The sequence below is a fragment of the Lactuca sativa genome, chromosome 8 (genome assembly GCF_002870075.4).
Source record: "Lactuca sativa cultivar Salinas chromosome 8, Lsat_Salinas_v11, whole genome shotgun sequence".
Classification (NCBI taxonomy): Eukaryota; Viridiplantae; Streptophyta; class Magnoliopsida; order Asterales; family Asteraceae; genus Lactuca; species Lactuca sativa.
The window spans coordinates 27,291,470-27,305,110 of record NC_056630.2 but is presented as its reverse complement, the minus strand read 5'-3'; the positions used below and the strand labels follow the sequence as shown (position 1 = coordinate 27,305,110).

The 13,641-nt window shown below is 43.0% G+C and overlaps 2 protein-coding genes across 2 annotated transcripts; both read left to right on the top strand.

The window, feature by feature from the left end:
* Window positions 1-7,198: 7,198 nt before the first annotated feature.
* On the top strand, window positions 7,199-8,377 carry LOC128127672 (uncharacterized). The gene is made up of 2 exons (XM_052766332.1): window positions 7,199-7,844; window positions 7,914-8,377. The coding sequence occupies exons 1-2, from the start codon at window positions 7,199-7,201 to the stop codon at window positions 8,375-8,377; spliced, it is 1,110 nt and encodes a 369-aa protein (XP_052622292.1).
* Window positions 8,378-8,706: 329 nt separating this feature from the next.
* Window positions 8,707-9,493, top strand: LOC128127671 (uncharacterized protein At2g29880-like). Its single transcript, XM_052766331.1, has 2 exons — window positions 8,707-8,901; window positions 8,990-9,493. The coding sequence occupies exons 1-2, from the start codon at window positions 8,707-8,709 to the stop codon at window positions 9,491-9,493; spliced, it is 699 nt and encodes a 232-aa protein (XP_052622291.1).
* Window positions 9,494-13,641: the final 4,148 nt, after the last annotated feature.

The window sequence follows — 13,641 nt, the reverse complement described above, 5'->3', positions numbered from 1 at the left end:
GGTTCGATCAAGGAGGGTATCCTAGAGCTGATGGATGAGAGGTTGGGCACCTTCCGTGTCGAGGTGGCGGCCATGATGGGGTCGCGCACACTTACGTTCAGGGAGTTCAGGGCATGTGGAGCTCCAGATTACCACGGGGCGCGGGACCCCATAGCGAGTACTAGATGGTTGGCAGATGTGGCCAACGCTTTCCGCACGAGCAGGTGTCCCGAGGGGGACAAGGTTAGATTGGCGTCCTGTCTTCTGAAGGACAGGGTATGGGATTGGTGGGAAGAGGTCGGACATACCATTGGAGATGATGCAGCGCTAGATGCCATGACCTGGGCTGATTTCTCTACCAGGTTCAGGGCGGAGTTTGCACCGGTTATTGAGGTGCAACAGTTAGCCAGAGAGTTTCAGGACCTCACCCAGACTACAGAGACCGTGGCGGAGATCACCGCCAAGTTCAGGGAGAGGGCTCTTCTCGTTCCTCAATATGCAGCCGATGAGGAGATGAAGAAGGCCCGTTATCATGAGATGTTGCGGAGCAATATCCGTTAGTTTGTGAGCCGGTCCAGCTGTAAAACACTGGATGACATGATTGCTAGGGCTCGGGAGAGGGAGATTGACCTTGAGATGGAGAAGAAGAGGAAACCGGAGGCGGTTTCGGGTACAAGTAGTTCGGGAAAAAAGTCCAAGGTTTCAGATCACAGATCCAGGAGTCAGCAGAGCCACGGTCGATGTGGCAAGTGTGGGAGATTGCACGATGGGGTGTGCAAGGCAGGGAGTTCCGGCTGCTACAAGTGCGGTCAGACTGGGCATTTGAGCAGGGATTGTACGGCCCCTGCTACCGACATTGCAGCATCAAATCTGATTTGCTTTCAGTGCAATCAGAGGGGACATAAAAAGTCCCAGTGTCCTAGTTTAGCTGCAGCAGGGAAGGTGGTTGCACCTGCCCCTGCTACTTTGAGGATTACAGATGGACGGCATGGCCGAGCCGAGGCGCCAGTGGCGAAGGGTAGAGCTTTTCAGATGACAGCAGAGGAGGCACGAGCGACTCCTGATGTGGTGACGGGTATGTATATTCCCTTCATCTCTATATTATTATTGATTGATTATTGCTTATGATTATATGTTTTCTATAGGGTCGTTCTTTGTGAACGGCATTTCTGCTACAATATTATTTGATTCGGGGGCTACCCGATCGTTTGTATCACTAGCGCTTAGCAAAAGATTTAGTAGAGCTCCAGGGGAGTTGGATTATCCACTAGAGGTTGAGATAGCAGATGACAGGACCGTGAGGGTCACCAGAGTGCATAGAGGATGTTCTCTTCAGTTGTTCGACGAGCAGTTTTCGGTGGACTTGGTCCCTATTCCCCTGCGAGGGAATAAGGTTATAGTAGGCATGGATTGGTTGAGTCCCAATGGGGCGGTGATTGATTGCGAGCTGCAGCTAGTGAGAGCTCGCACTCCCAGTGGGGGAGAGTTAGTGATTCAGGGCGAGAGGCCACAGCGCGGACCAGCTTTTTGTTCAGCCACGAGAGCGAGGCGCTATTTTCAGCAGGGTTGCAACGGATATATAGCTTATGTTGTACACGCCCGGGAGAAGGGTAAGGTGGCAGTAGATGATGTTCCGGTAGTACGAGACTACCCTGATGTATTCCCAGAGGATTTTCCTAGGATACCTCCAGAGAGACAGGTCGAGTTCGGGATTGATCTGATTCCGGGTGCGGCGCCGATAGCTAAGGCACCGTATCGGTTAGCTCCCCCTGAGATGCAGGAGTTGTCTACGCAGTTGCAGGAGCTGCTAGACAAAGGTTTCATTAGACCGAGTAGTTCACCTTGGGGAGCTCCGATTTTGTTTGTGAAGAAAAAGGACGGGTCGCACCGTATGTGTATAGATTACCGGGAGTTGAATAAGGTAACGGTGAAGAACCGTTACCCACTTCCGAGGATAGATGATTTGTTTGATCAGCTTCAGGGAGCGTCTTGGTTTTCCAAGATCGATTTACGTTCCGGGTATCATCAGATGCGAGTCAGAGATGAGGATGTGCAGAAGACTGCTTTCAGGACCAGGTATGGTCATTATGAGTTTGTGGTGATGCCATTTGGGCTCACCAACGCTCCAGCCGCATTCATGGACCTCATAAACCGTGTGTGCAGGCCGATGCTGGACCGGTCTGTGATAGTATTCATAGATGATATCTTGGTGTATTCCAAGACGCAGGAGCAGCATGAGGAGCACCTGAGAGAGGTGCTAGAAGTTCTGAGGAGGGAGAGACTTTTCGCAAAGTTCTCCAAGTGCGAGTTCTGGTTGCACGAGGTGCAGTTCCTTGGACACCTCGTCAACCAGAGAGGCATTTTGGTAGATCCGGCCAAGATAGAGGCCGTGATGCAGTGGGAGGTCCCGAAGTCTCCATCCGAGATTCGGAGCTTCCTAGGGTTGGCAGGGTATTACCGGAGATTCATTCAGGATTTCTCCAAGATAGCAGTGCGACTCACCCGACTGACCAAGAAGTCGGTGGTGTTTCGTTGGGGGCCTGAGCAGCAAGCAGCATTTGAGACCCTCAGGCGGAGGTTGTGCGAGGCTCCGATCCTTACCCTGCCAGAGGGAGTAGAGGATTTTGTAGTCTACTGTGATGCCTCAATCACAGGTATGGGACCAGTATTGATGCAGCGAGGCCATGTGATAGCTTACGCCTCAAAACAGTTAAAGCCTCACGAGGCTAACTATCCTACCCATGATTTAGAGCTGGGGGCGGTTGTGTTTGCCCTCAAGATTTGGAGACATTACCTTTATGGGGTCCGTTGTACCATCTACACGGATCACAAGAGTTTGAGGTACCTAATGGATCAGCCGAATCTGAACATGAGACAGAGGAGGTGGTTGGATGTGCTGAAGGATTATGATTGTGAAATCCTTTACCATCCAGGGAAGGCCAACGTAGTGGCCAACGCCCTAAGCCGCAAGGTGTCAGCAGCCCCTATCAGAGACTTATGTCTGAGGATGACAGTGATTACTCCGTTGTTGGAACGGATCGGGGAGGCTCAGGTTGAGGGCCTCAAGGAGGAGAGACAGAATTGTGAGAGGATAGTGGGCCGAGTAGCTTCGTTTAGTCGGGGGTTGTTGACCCTTCATGGGAGAGTATGGGTACCGTACTGGGGCGGAGTATGGCAGGTATTGATGGACGAGGCTCATAAGTCTCGATTTTCTGTCCACCTAGGGGCGACGAAGATGTATAGAGATCTTCGACCCAATTACTGGTGGCCCTGCATGAAGCGGGATGTCGCCTGGTATGTAGAGAGGTGCCTGACCTGCAGGAAAGTTAAGGTAGAACACCAGAGGCCTCACGGCAAGATGCAGCCATTAGACATTCCCGTGTGGAAATGGGAGGACATCACCATGGATTTTATCACCAAGCTTCCCAGGACCGCACGTGGGGTAGATTCGATTTGGGTAATAGTGGATCGGTTGACGAAGAGTGCTCATTTCATACCGATCCAGGAGAGCATATCGGCAAAAAAGTTAGCCGATATCTATGTGCGGGAGGTAGTGGCACGTCATGGAGTGCTGGTATCGGTGGTGTCGAACCGAGATGTCCGTTTTACATCCAGATTCTGGAAGCGGTTTCACGACGAGATGGGTACTCGTCTCCATTTCAGCACCGCTTTCCACCCTCAGACGGACAGGCAGAGCGAGGGGACGATTCAGACTCTCGAGGACATGCTCCGGGCATGTGTCCTAGACTTCGGTGGCAGTTGGGATACGTATCTTCCGTTAGCGGAATTTTCGTATAACAACAGTTATCATGCGAGCATTGATCGACCTCCCTTTGAGATGCTTTATGGGAGGAAGTGTAGGACCCCGAATTGTTGGGGCGAGGTCGGTCAGCGGGTCATTGGGAGCACAGAGGTGGTGCTCAAGACGACCGAGTTGATCCAGCAGTTTCGTAGTAGACTGCAGACTGCGCAGAGTCGGCAGAAGAGCTACGCCGACAGGAGGCGTTCAGACTTGGAGTTCCGGGTGGGCGATATGGTTCTTCTGAAGGTCTCACCTTCGAAGGGTGTCATCAGGTTTCGGTAGAGGGGCAAGCTGGGTCCCAGGTTCATTGGTCCTTTCAAGGTTTTGGCCCGAGTGGGTTGGGTTGCTTATCGGTTGGATCTTCCAGTAGAGCTTAGCCAGATCCACAACACTTTCCATGTGTCTCAGTTGAGGAAGTTTTTGGTGGACGAGTCAGCAGTTGTTCCCTTAGAAGATATTCAGGTTGATAGCAGCCTGAATTATATTGAGAGGCCGGTCGCGATTCTGGACCGGAAGACAAAGACCTTGAGGAACAAGGTCTTTTCAGTTAGTGAAGGTGCAGTGGCAGCACCGGAAGGGGTCTGAGTGGACGTGGGAGGCTGAGGAGGAGATGAGAGAGCACTACCCGGAGTTATTTGCAGATTCAGCTGTAGCAGACTTCGAGGACGAAGTCTGAGTCAAGTGGGGGAGAATTCTAACGACCCGTCTCTGGTATGTTGCTTCCATGATATTTATTTAGAAGTTTTCAAGACGGACTCGGCGAGTCTATAGCCCGACTCGTCGATTAGGGACGGGATTTCGAGCACGTGTAAGTCGGCGACTCGGCGAGTCCATATTCGGGACTCGGCGAGTCTGCTTGCTAGGAAGAAACCCTAAATCCCCGGGTTGCTCACTATTTAAGCAATGTTATGTGCCCCAAACTCGCCTCCTTCACCCTCAGAGAGCTGTGAGAAACCCTAATCCATCCCTTGATTGATTAAAGTGTTTTTGTGTGGAATCTTGAAGGTTTGAAGAAGAAAAAGAAGAAAGAACCAAAGAGAAGAGGTGTAGAGCAAAGATCCAAGGTCAAAATTAGAGTTCATTGAGGTATTTCTCGGATTCCTTCTGTTTTATGCTTTAAACCTCCATTAGAACACTTCTAGGGCTAGTTTGATGTATTTTCCAAACCTTATAGTTGTATGGATGCCTTAATAGGTCGAAATATCCCTAGATCTGTTCATTTAGGAGTTGTAGAGCCCGGATCTATTGCCTTTTTGAAGAAGCTTTGCATGAGAACCCCAGATCTAGCCTTTATTATGCTTTTCGAGCCTTATTATCTTCATGGATGCTTATGGGCACGTAAAGATAGAATCTTTACGTGCTAATCGAGCTAAGGGAGCCCAGATCTATAAGTTTTATACGCTGGATTCAAGCATAATCGAGTTTAGAGTAGCTGCATGCAAGCGACTCGTCGAGTTGTTCATACGACTCGACGAGTCGGATGCAGATTGCCTGAGTTTTAGAATCAAAAGGGAACTTGTCGAGTTGATGCCATACTCGACGAGTAGCCACGAGTAGGGTTGAGAAGTGAGAATAGAGACTCGGCGAGTTGGCGGCCCAACTCGGCGAGTCAGGTCAACTGTAGGTTGACTTTGACCGGGAAAGTTGACTTCGACCAGGGGTAAAAGAGTCATTTTACCCCAATCCAGTGATTAGTATTTGATAGAGTGTGTTTATGGAATTGTAGCCGGGGAGATACCGAAGCAGCAGCAGATAGCTTCCAGAGCCATACACACAGCAGCCAGTTCACGAGGTGAGTTTCCTTCCAGTAGGAACGGGTCTACGGCCACAATGTCGGCCCGTTTAGTTAGCAGTAGTTCCGGACTTCAGTCCGATGCAGTAGTTAGAGTGCTTGATGTCTTTGTGATTCAAGCATGTTTTGTGTTATGTGTTCCGGATTTCGGTCCGATGTAGTATATGTGTTATGTTAGCAAATACACGTTTATGTATGCTATGTTCAAACAGTTCCGGACTTCGGTCCGATGCAGTTAGTTCCGGACTCTGATCCGATGCAGGGGACAAGGTCCCAGTCAGTTCCGGACTTCGGTCCGATGCAGCTAGTTCCGGACTTCGGTCCGATGTAGTCAGTTCCGGACTTGGGTCCGATGCAGGGGACAAGGTCCCAGTCAGTTCCGGACTTCGGTCCGATGCAGCTAGTTTCGGACTTCGGTCCGATGCAGTCAGTTCCGGACTTTGGTCCGATGCAGTCAGTTCCGGACTTCGGTCCGATGCAGTGGGCAAGGCCCAATATGTGCTTTATTTGTTAGTGTGTGGTATGTGGTAGTTTGGGGCAGCTCACTAAGCTTCGTGCTTACGGTTTCAGTTTTTGGTTTCACGTACTTCTGCAAGTAAAGGGAAGAGCTCGGGATGATGACATCGCACACACCACAGCTTCAGTTTTTGTCCTGGGAGTTGATTCAGTTTCTTAGATATGTTTTGATACAGTTGTGACACAGTTTTTCTCATAGTATTTTAGTATGGTTTGAGATACGCAACACATGGTTTTATTATGTGATACTCAGTTTTATGATTTTTGTTATATTAAAAATGAAATTTTCGGGTCGTATTTTTGGGATGTTTCATATACAGCAAATTTGTTTTTCCTTCCTGCTCACAGTGAGTATATATCAGCAAATGGGCAGAAATATATAGAACTAATGATAACAAACTTTTTATATATTTTCATTTCATTCCTGGGATCTTTTGTGGTTTTCCCAGATATACCCTTTTTTAAGCAATTAAGAAACTATAAGTTGGTTTTTCAAAAAGTTCAGTTAACAAATAAGTCATAAATTCAATATTAAAAATTAATTTTTTTTGTACATGCTTAAGTACTTATTGTTTGTTGTAGATGTATAATTAGACTAAAAAATTAGTTAAAACCCATTAAATTATAGATTTTGTTTTTTGAAATTTTATATTTAAGTGAGACAAATGTATGTTCCCTATGCTTACAAATGTTTTATTTATTTATTTATTAAAAGTATAAAAAGACAACCGATCTTAATCTATGAAGATGTTCTTAACCTAAATACTTAGTTTAAGGTGATGTGGGTAGTTGTTTATTTATACAATAAAAGTTCCATCACAGTACTAAATAGAATCAAATTTGTTTCTTTAATAACTAAATAGAATCATACATTATAATTAACAAATGTATATAGTTCATATATAGTCCTTATAAAAAAAATATTGTTGTTTATCAATGTTGTTTAAATTTAACTCAAACTATTTTATCATGTATCAGAAAAGGGGATTAGTTCATATATAGTCCTTATGGATACTCCGATACTCAACCCTGCCCATACTTTAAGAGCCCGACAATTGCAAGTCGTTAACTTGATTTGCTTGTTGTTGACTTTTATTACACAACGTAATATGGCCAACAAAAAGCGGGTTAGGTTACCCACTAGAAAAGTTATTTTAGAAAGACAAGTTGTACGGGAAGAGTTGCTACATAATCTTTTAGAAGGTGGTCAATGTCGTGACCTTATTCGTATGAGTGAAAACGCTTTTAGGAGATTGTGTGAAATCTTACAAACTGTAGGTGGTCTACGACGTACGCAACGCATGTCCATTGAGGAACATGTTGCTAGATTTTTGCATATTGTAAGTAATGATTTGCGAACTCGGTTTACCTCGTGGATGTATCGTCGCTCTAGATCAACAACGAGTACGTGCTTCCATAGATTATTACGATCGATAATAGCAATAGAAGGTCTTTATATTCAGCAACCTACAAGTGATGTTGTCCAGAGAGAAATTCAAGAAAGTAGGAGATTTTATCCTTTTTTCAAGGATTGTATAGGGGCAATAGATGGAACACATGTTCGTGTCCATGTGCCTAATAGTGATGCCCCTAGATACCGTGGTTGTAAGGGATACCCGACAATAAATGTATTAGCTGCTTGTACATTTGATTTGAAGTTTACGTATGTGTTAACAGGTTGGGAGGGTACTGCATCAGACTCGAGAATAATAAAGAACGCATTTACTAGAAATGATAAACTACTAATTCCATCAGGTAATTTATTAAACCAATGTAATTTCAATATCTAATATTTTTCAATAATATTGATTAAGCTCTTTATAGGTAAATACTGTTTAGTAGATGGGGGTTTGCCTCATACGAATAACCTAATGGCGCCATATAGAGGTGTTAGATATCATTTAAAAGAGTACTCCATGCGTGGTCCACAAAATTCTAAAGAGTTGTTTAATCTTCGTCATGCTTCCTTACGTAACACCATTGAGCGAGCTTTTGGTGTCCTTAAAAGAAGGTTTCCCATCATTCGAAGTACAACGGAACCATTTTACTCTTGTGAAACACAATCTGCCATATTTTTGGCATGTTGTACTCTACACAACTTTTTATTAGATGAAGACCGCGACATAAATCATGAAGATGAGGTGATGCAAGAGATCTTAAACGGACCACAAGAGCAAGATCGTCGTAATTCAACAGAAACAGATGAGGGTAATAGAATGGCAGAGCAACTAAGGAATTCAAATGCAAATGAAATGTGGGCAAATTATTTGACACATTCAAACAATTAAATTAATATGTAAAACTAGTTTCATTTTGATACATTTTGTTTTCAATTTCACATTGTATTGATGATTGGTTTTTGAGATTAATTATGTTATTTACCCTTCATATTTTTTATTAGTATTATGCTTCATATTGTGGTCTAACAATGTACCATTCTTTAATTTTTATTCCTATGTGCAAAGTCATCATGATCAAACAGGAAGCTGGTGGTAGTGAAAAGGAACAAGTTAAATGGTCAGAAATAATGGATTATGCGTACATCCAAGCGATGATTAAACAACAAGAGACAGACAATAGGGTAAATGGTAGTTTCACACCAACTGCATATGCTCAAATGGTTGAGGAGTTGAACACAAAGCATCAAATGGATATTACCAAAATTCATTTGAAGAATCGCTACAAAACCTTAAAAAAACATTTTTCGCAATGGTACGATCTATTTAGGGGAATTTCAATGAGCGGGTTCTCTTGGAATTCGTCTACTCAACTAATAGAAGCGGAGGAAGAAGTATGGGATAATTTAATAAAAGTAATTGTTCCTTTTATGTCTATGTTATTTTTTTAAAATATTTTATGTTGTCGTTTGCAATATTAATTATTTTTGTGTTGTTAAACAGTCAAAACCTGAGGCTGCGTCATTAAGGACAAAAAAGATTGCATACTTCGATGAGATGTTGGTATTATTTGCAAGGGATAGGGCATCTGGTGCACATGCTGAGACAGCGAAAGAAAGAAATGCCCGTTTAAATAAAAATGAAAATATTCAAGTTGAAACAATTAAAGAAGTTGATGACATGTTAGCTAACAATGAAATTCATTTGGAGAACGAATATGTTGATCTTGATGATAACATTCATGATGTTATTCCACCTCCTTTTTCACAAGAACAGTCTTCATGTGCAAAGAAGTGTAAGAGTAAAAAGAGGAAATTTGAAGACGACGACGAAGAAGAAGATATTAACCCAAAGATAATGAAATCGGTTGATAATGTGGCTGGTGCTATCAGGGAGGGTAATATAATTTTTTATAGAGCTTATCCTCGGGAATATACATGGGAAGAAATTTATAGAGAATTGGAGTTGGTGGGTTTGGAACCCCATGAATTACCGAGGGCTCGGTGATTGTTACTGGATTGATCTAATGCGTTTATGATTTTGGTTTTTTTATTTTTTTGAGTTATTTGTGGTTTTCGTTTTGCATCTTGAAAACAATTGAATAACATGCGGTTTTCCTTTTTACAATTTACTTTATATTAAAATAAAATTGTTTTGTTAATGTTTTAAGTAGAGGGGAGGAAGGGAGAGTTGGTTTTTTTTGGGGGTGAGGGGTAGGGGGTACGGTAGAATGAATGTGGGGATGTAAAGACTTAATATTTACTCAAAAACATAAAATGGTATAATTGTCTTTTTTTACTTTCTTTTCTTTTCTTTAATGAACTCGGGAGCACCTAAAATGAACACTTTCTTTTCCTTTCTTTCGAACTCGGGAGCACTGAATACTTTATTATTTCCGTTCCCTTCCTTTTCTTTTCTCTCCTTGTTCTTCCTTTCTTTTCTTTTCTTTCCTTTAATGAACTCGGGAGCAGGGTGTAAGTCTACTTTGAATAAAAATAAAAAGTAATAAATTTAATAATATTTTTCAATTTAAATAAAATTAGTATTTAAGTTATCTGGTGCATTGGTGCCAGAAAATTCTTCTAATTAATAAAAACAAAGCTATAAATTTTTTTATATAAATGACCAAAATCATAATTTTAAGAGTAAATTATTAAAATCATCCCTATGGTTTGGTCAAAATTACACGTTTGGTCCCTAACTTTTTTTTTTTGCATTCGAATCGTCCCTGTGGTTTGATTTTTTTTTTTGCGTTTTTCGTCCTTATGGTTTGGTCAAAATTGCACGTTTGGTCCCTAATTTTATGTACGTAAGGGACGAAAAATGCAACAAAATCAAACCACAGGGACGATCCGAGTGCAAAAAAAAGTTAGAGACCAAACGTGTAATTTTGACCAAACCATAGGGACGATTTCAGTAATTTACTCTAATTTTAAAGAGTAAATTACACGATTGGTCCCTATGGTTTGGGGTAATTTGCATGTGCCCCTAACTTTTTTTTTTTTTTAACTTTTTTATTGTTTGTTTTTGTTACGTACTTGATCCATGCCTTACCTAAAAAGACTATTTTGCTCTTGATTTTTTAATTTATTTAAATAAACACACCCCAACCCCATTTCCACTTCACCTTACATTACCTTACCTACTCCACCTTATTTAAATAAATTAAAAAATCAGGGGCAAAATAGTCATTTTAGATAAGACAGAGACCAAACATGCAACAAAATCAAACTATAGGGACCTTTCGAGGTTAAAAAATAAGTTATGGATAAAACGTGTAAATTACCCCAAACTATAGGGACCATTTGTGTAATTTACTCAATTTTAAAATATAAAAAGATGCCAAAGTCATAACTTATAAAATTCGAATCACTTGTTTTTTGAAAAGGCAAATAAGGAGTATATTATAAATAAAGAGCACTTAGCAAGGAGCTAAGGCAATATCAAGTACACAACACAGTCCAAAAAACAAAATAAAACAAATTGAAAGAAATGAAAATGTAGCACCTGGTTCCTGGTATGTATTTCTCGTGGCAAATATTTTAATTTTATGCTTTTTTGCCTTGGACTCGGTGAGTTGAAGGACCAACTCGCCGAGTAGGAGTGGGATAAGGCGCGGGGTTTGAACTTTGTACTCGGCGAGTCGGTCCCTGGACTCGGCGAGTAGACCCTGTTTGGACAAAAACCCTAATCCGGGCGTTTGCACCCTATTTAAACGCTCTAACTTGGCCTCTTCAGTCCCTAACACTTCCAGAGAGCTGTAGAGAGAAACCCTAGCCCCCATATTGTTCTTACGAGTGATTTTGGCCTTGTGGAGAAGAATTGGAGCTTAGAGAAAGGAAGAAGAGGTTGAAGTGTGCAAGGAGGGGAGGTAGATCCGGGATCTACACTGTGAGAAGCTTCCATTCAGGTAGAAAAGTTCTTACCTTGATCATTAGTTCATTAGATCCCCTTTTTGTCCCAAATTAGTGGTTTCAAGCCCTAAAACTTTAAATTCCATGTATTTATGCTTTAAGTTCTGAAAGGACTTCAGATTGGGACCTTATGGACATCCTAGAAGTATAAAGTCTCTGTGGTTGGGGTTATTGAGGTCCCTATTGAGTGTATGACCCCTTGAGAAGCTTGGATTTGCTTTCTTGAGCTCATAGGGCCATGCATGCACGTAAAGTTTGCAACTTTACGTGATAAACATGCCCTAGGAGCTTAGATCTATGGGTTAGAAGCGTTGCATGTCTCAGTTTTGGTCTGTATGGGGAGTGGGTCATAGGGACTCGGCGAGTCCCAAAGTGGAACTCGGCGAGTTCTATGAAGATGGTCTTAGACTCGGCGAGTTGGAAGAACAACTCGGCGAGTCCTATGAAGATTGCCTGGAACTCGCCGAGTTGTTCTTCAAACTCGGCGAGTCATATGAACTTTCACTAAGTAAGAAGGGATTTAAGTGTTGAAGGTCCAACCCTTCGTATCTGCACGAGGGGTCAACAGGGTAACGTAGTCCCAAAACCCCAAATCCTCTTGCGGATGTTCTGGTGAGGATTGGAAGTGAGTGGGGGACCTGCTCGTGGAACTCGGCGAGTTGCTCTCGGACTCGGCGAGTCGGACCACGAGTCGGTTCCATAGTCCCGAGTAGTGAGTCAAGGGTGACTCAGTGAGAGGAAAGAGGGACTTGGCGAGTATGAACAGGTTAGTAGGAGAAGGACTCGACGAGTCTGTGCCACGACTCGGCGAGTCCAGTCAACTGGAAGTTGACTTTGACCAAGAGTTGACCTTGGACCAGGGAGGGGCCAGTCAATTGATCTAAGGGTATTTATGAGTGGCTAATCTATGTTTATGGTTTTGTAGCCGGAGGATTACCGGTGCAGCAGCCAGACGTCTAGCGGTCAGACCTTCGGTAGCTACTCTTCGAGGTGAGTTTCCTTCCAGTAGTAACGAGTCTAAGGCACCAAGGCCGGCCCGTATAGACGAGATCTTAGTATTAGAGTGTGGGCCGAGCCCGTATCTCTTGGTTGAGTTGATTATGATATATGCCAGTATGATAGAATTGTCTATACTCGTTGTCTGTGTGATAGTTGTATATTATGGGTTAGCAGCTGAGTGTGGGAGAGGCCCGTATCTCTCTAAGAGTGGAGTGTGGGCGAGACACGTATCTCCCAGATAGTGGAGTGTGGGCGAGGCCTGTATCTCCCAGCTAGCGGAGTGTGGGCGAGGCCCGTATCTTCATGAGTGTAGGCGAGGCCCGTATCTCCTAGCTGTTCATTGTATGTTTGTATGGTATGAGGTATTATGGCGGGAACTCACTAAACTTCGTGCTTACAATTTTCAATTTTGGTTTCAGGTACCTCTTCTTCGAAGGGGAAGGAGCTGGCGCGGTAGCGGCCCATCACACACATGCCTCGTATTCCGCACTATGAGATCTTCCTGGGGATTTGTACTCTGACATTTATTATGTTTTATGAAAATGTTTTCCAGACATGCGATATCTTTTATGAAATGTTATGATCGGTGAACGTTTTATTTCTAATGTTTTACTAAGTATATGTTTTAAAAATGAAATTTTTGGCTCGTATTTTTGGGACGTTACAAGTTGGTATCAGAGCCCTGGTTTGAGGGATTCGGACACACCTTCGGGGGTGACTGAACTCAAATCGAGGGATTAAAAGATTTTAAAGAAGAAAATATTTTCTAAAAGCTAAGTAAAGAGTTCTAAGAAGGAACGAAGTGTGTGATGTGCGCGATCGGCCGAGCTCAAGTAAGTATTCCCCAAAGTAACCATACAAGCTTATATTATGTTTATCGGTTTCAGTAGAACAACATGCTAGACTAGGACTGAGGATCTAGGAGTGATGCCTTATGTGTCTGCTTTATGTGCTTCATTGAATGAAAACTGCATGCTAGAATTGAGTAGACAGTAGTAGGATAGCCTGTTTAGGTTATACCTGATAGCATGGTTGCAGAAATCGGGATTAATCGGCGATTAATCGTGAATTAATCGCTTGGCGTTCTCCAACCGTCGAGGATTAGAGAATTAATCGAAAATTTAGGATTAATCGGGTTTGGCGGGATTAATCGGCCTTAGCGGGATTAATCGGTCAACAAAAGTCAAAAAAGTCAAAAAAAAGGTCAAAAATTTTAAATTTTTTTTAAAAAATTCAAAAAAC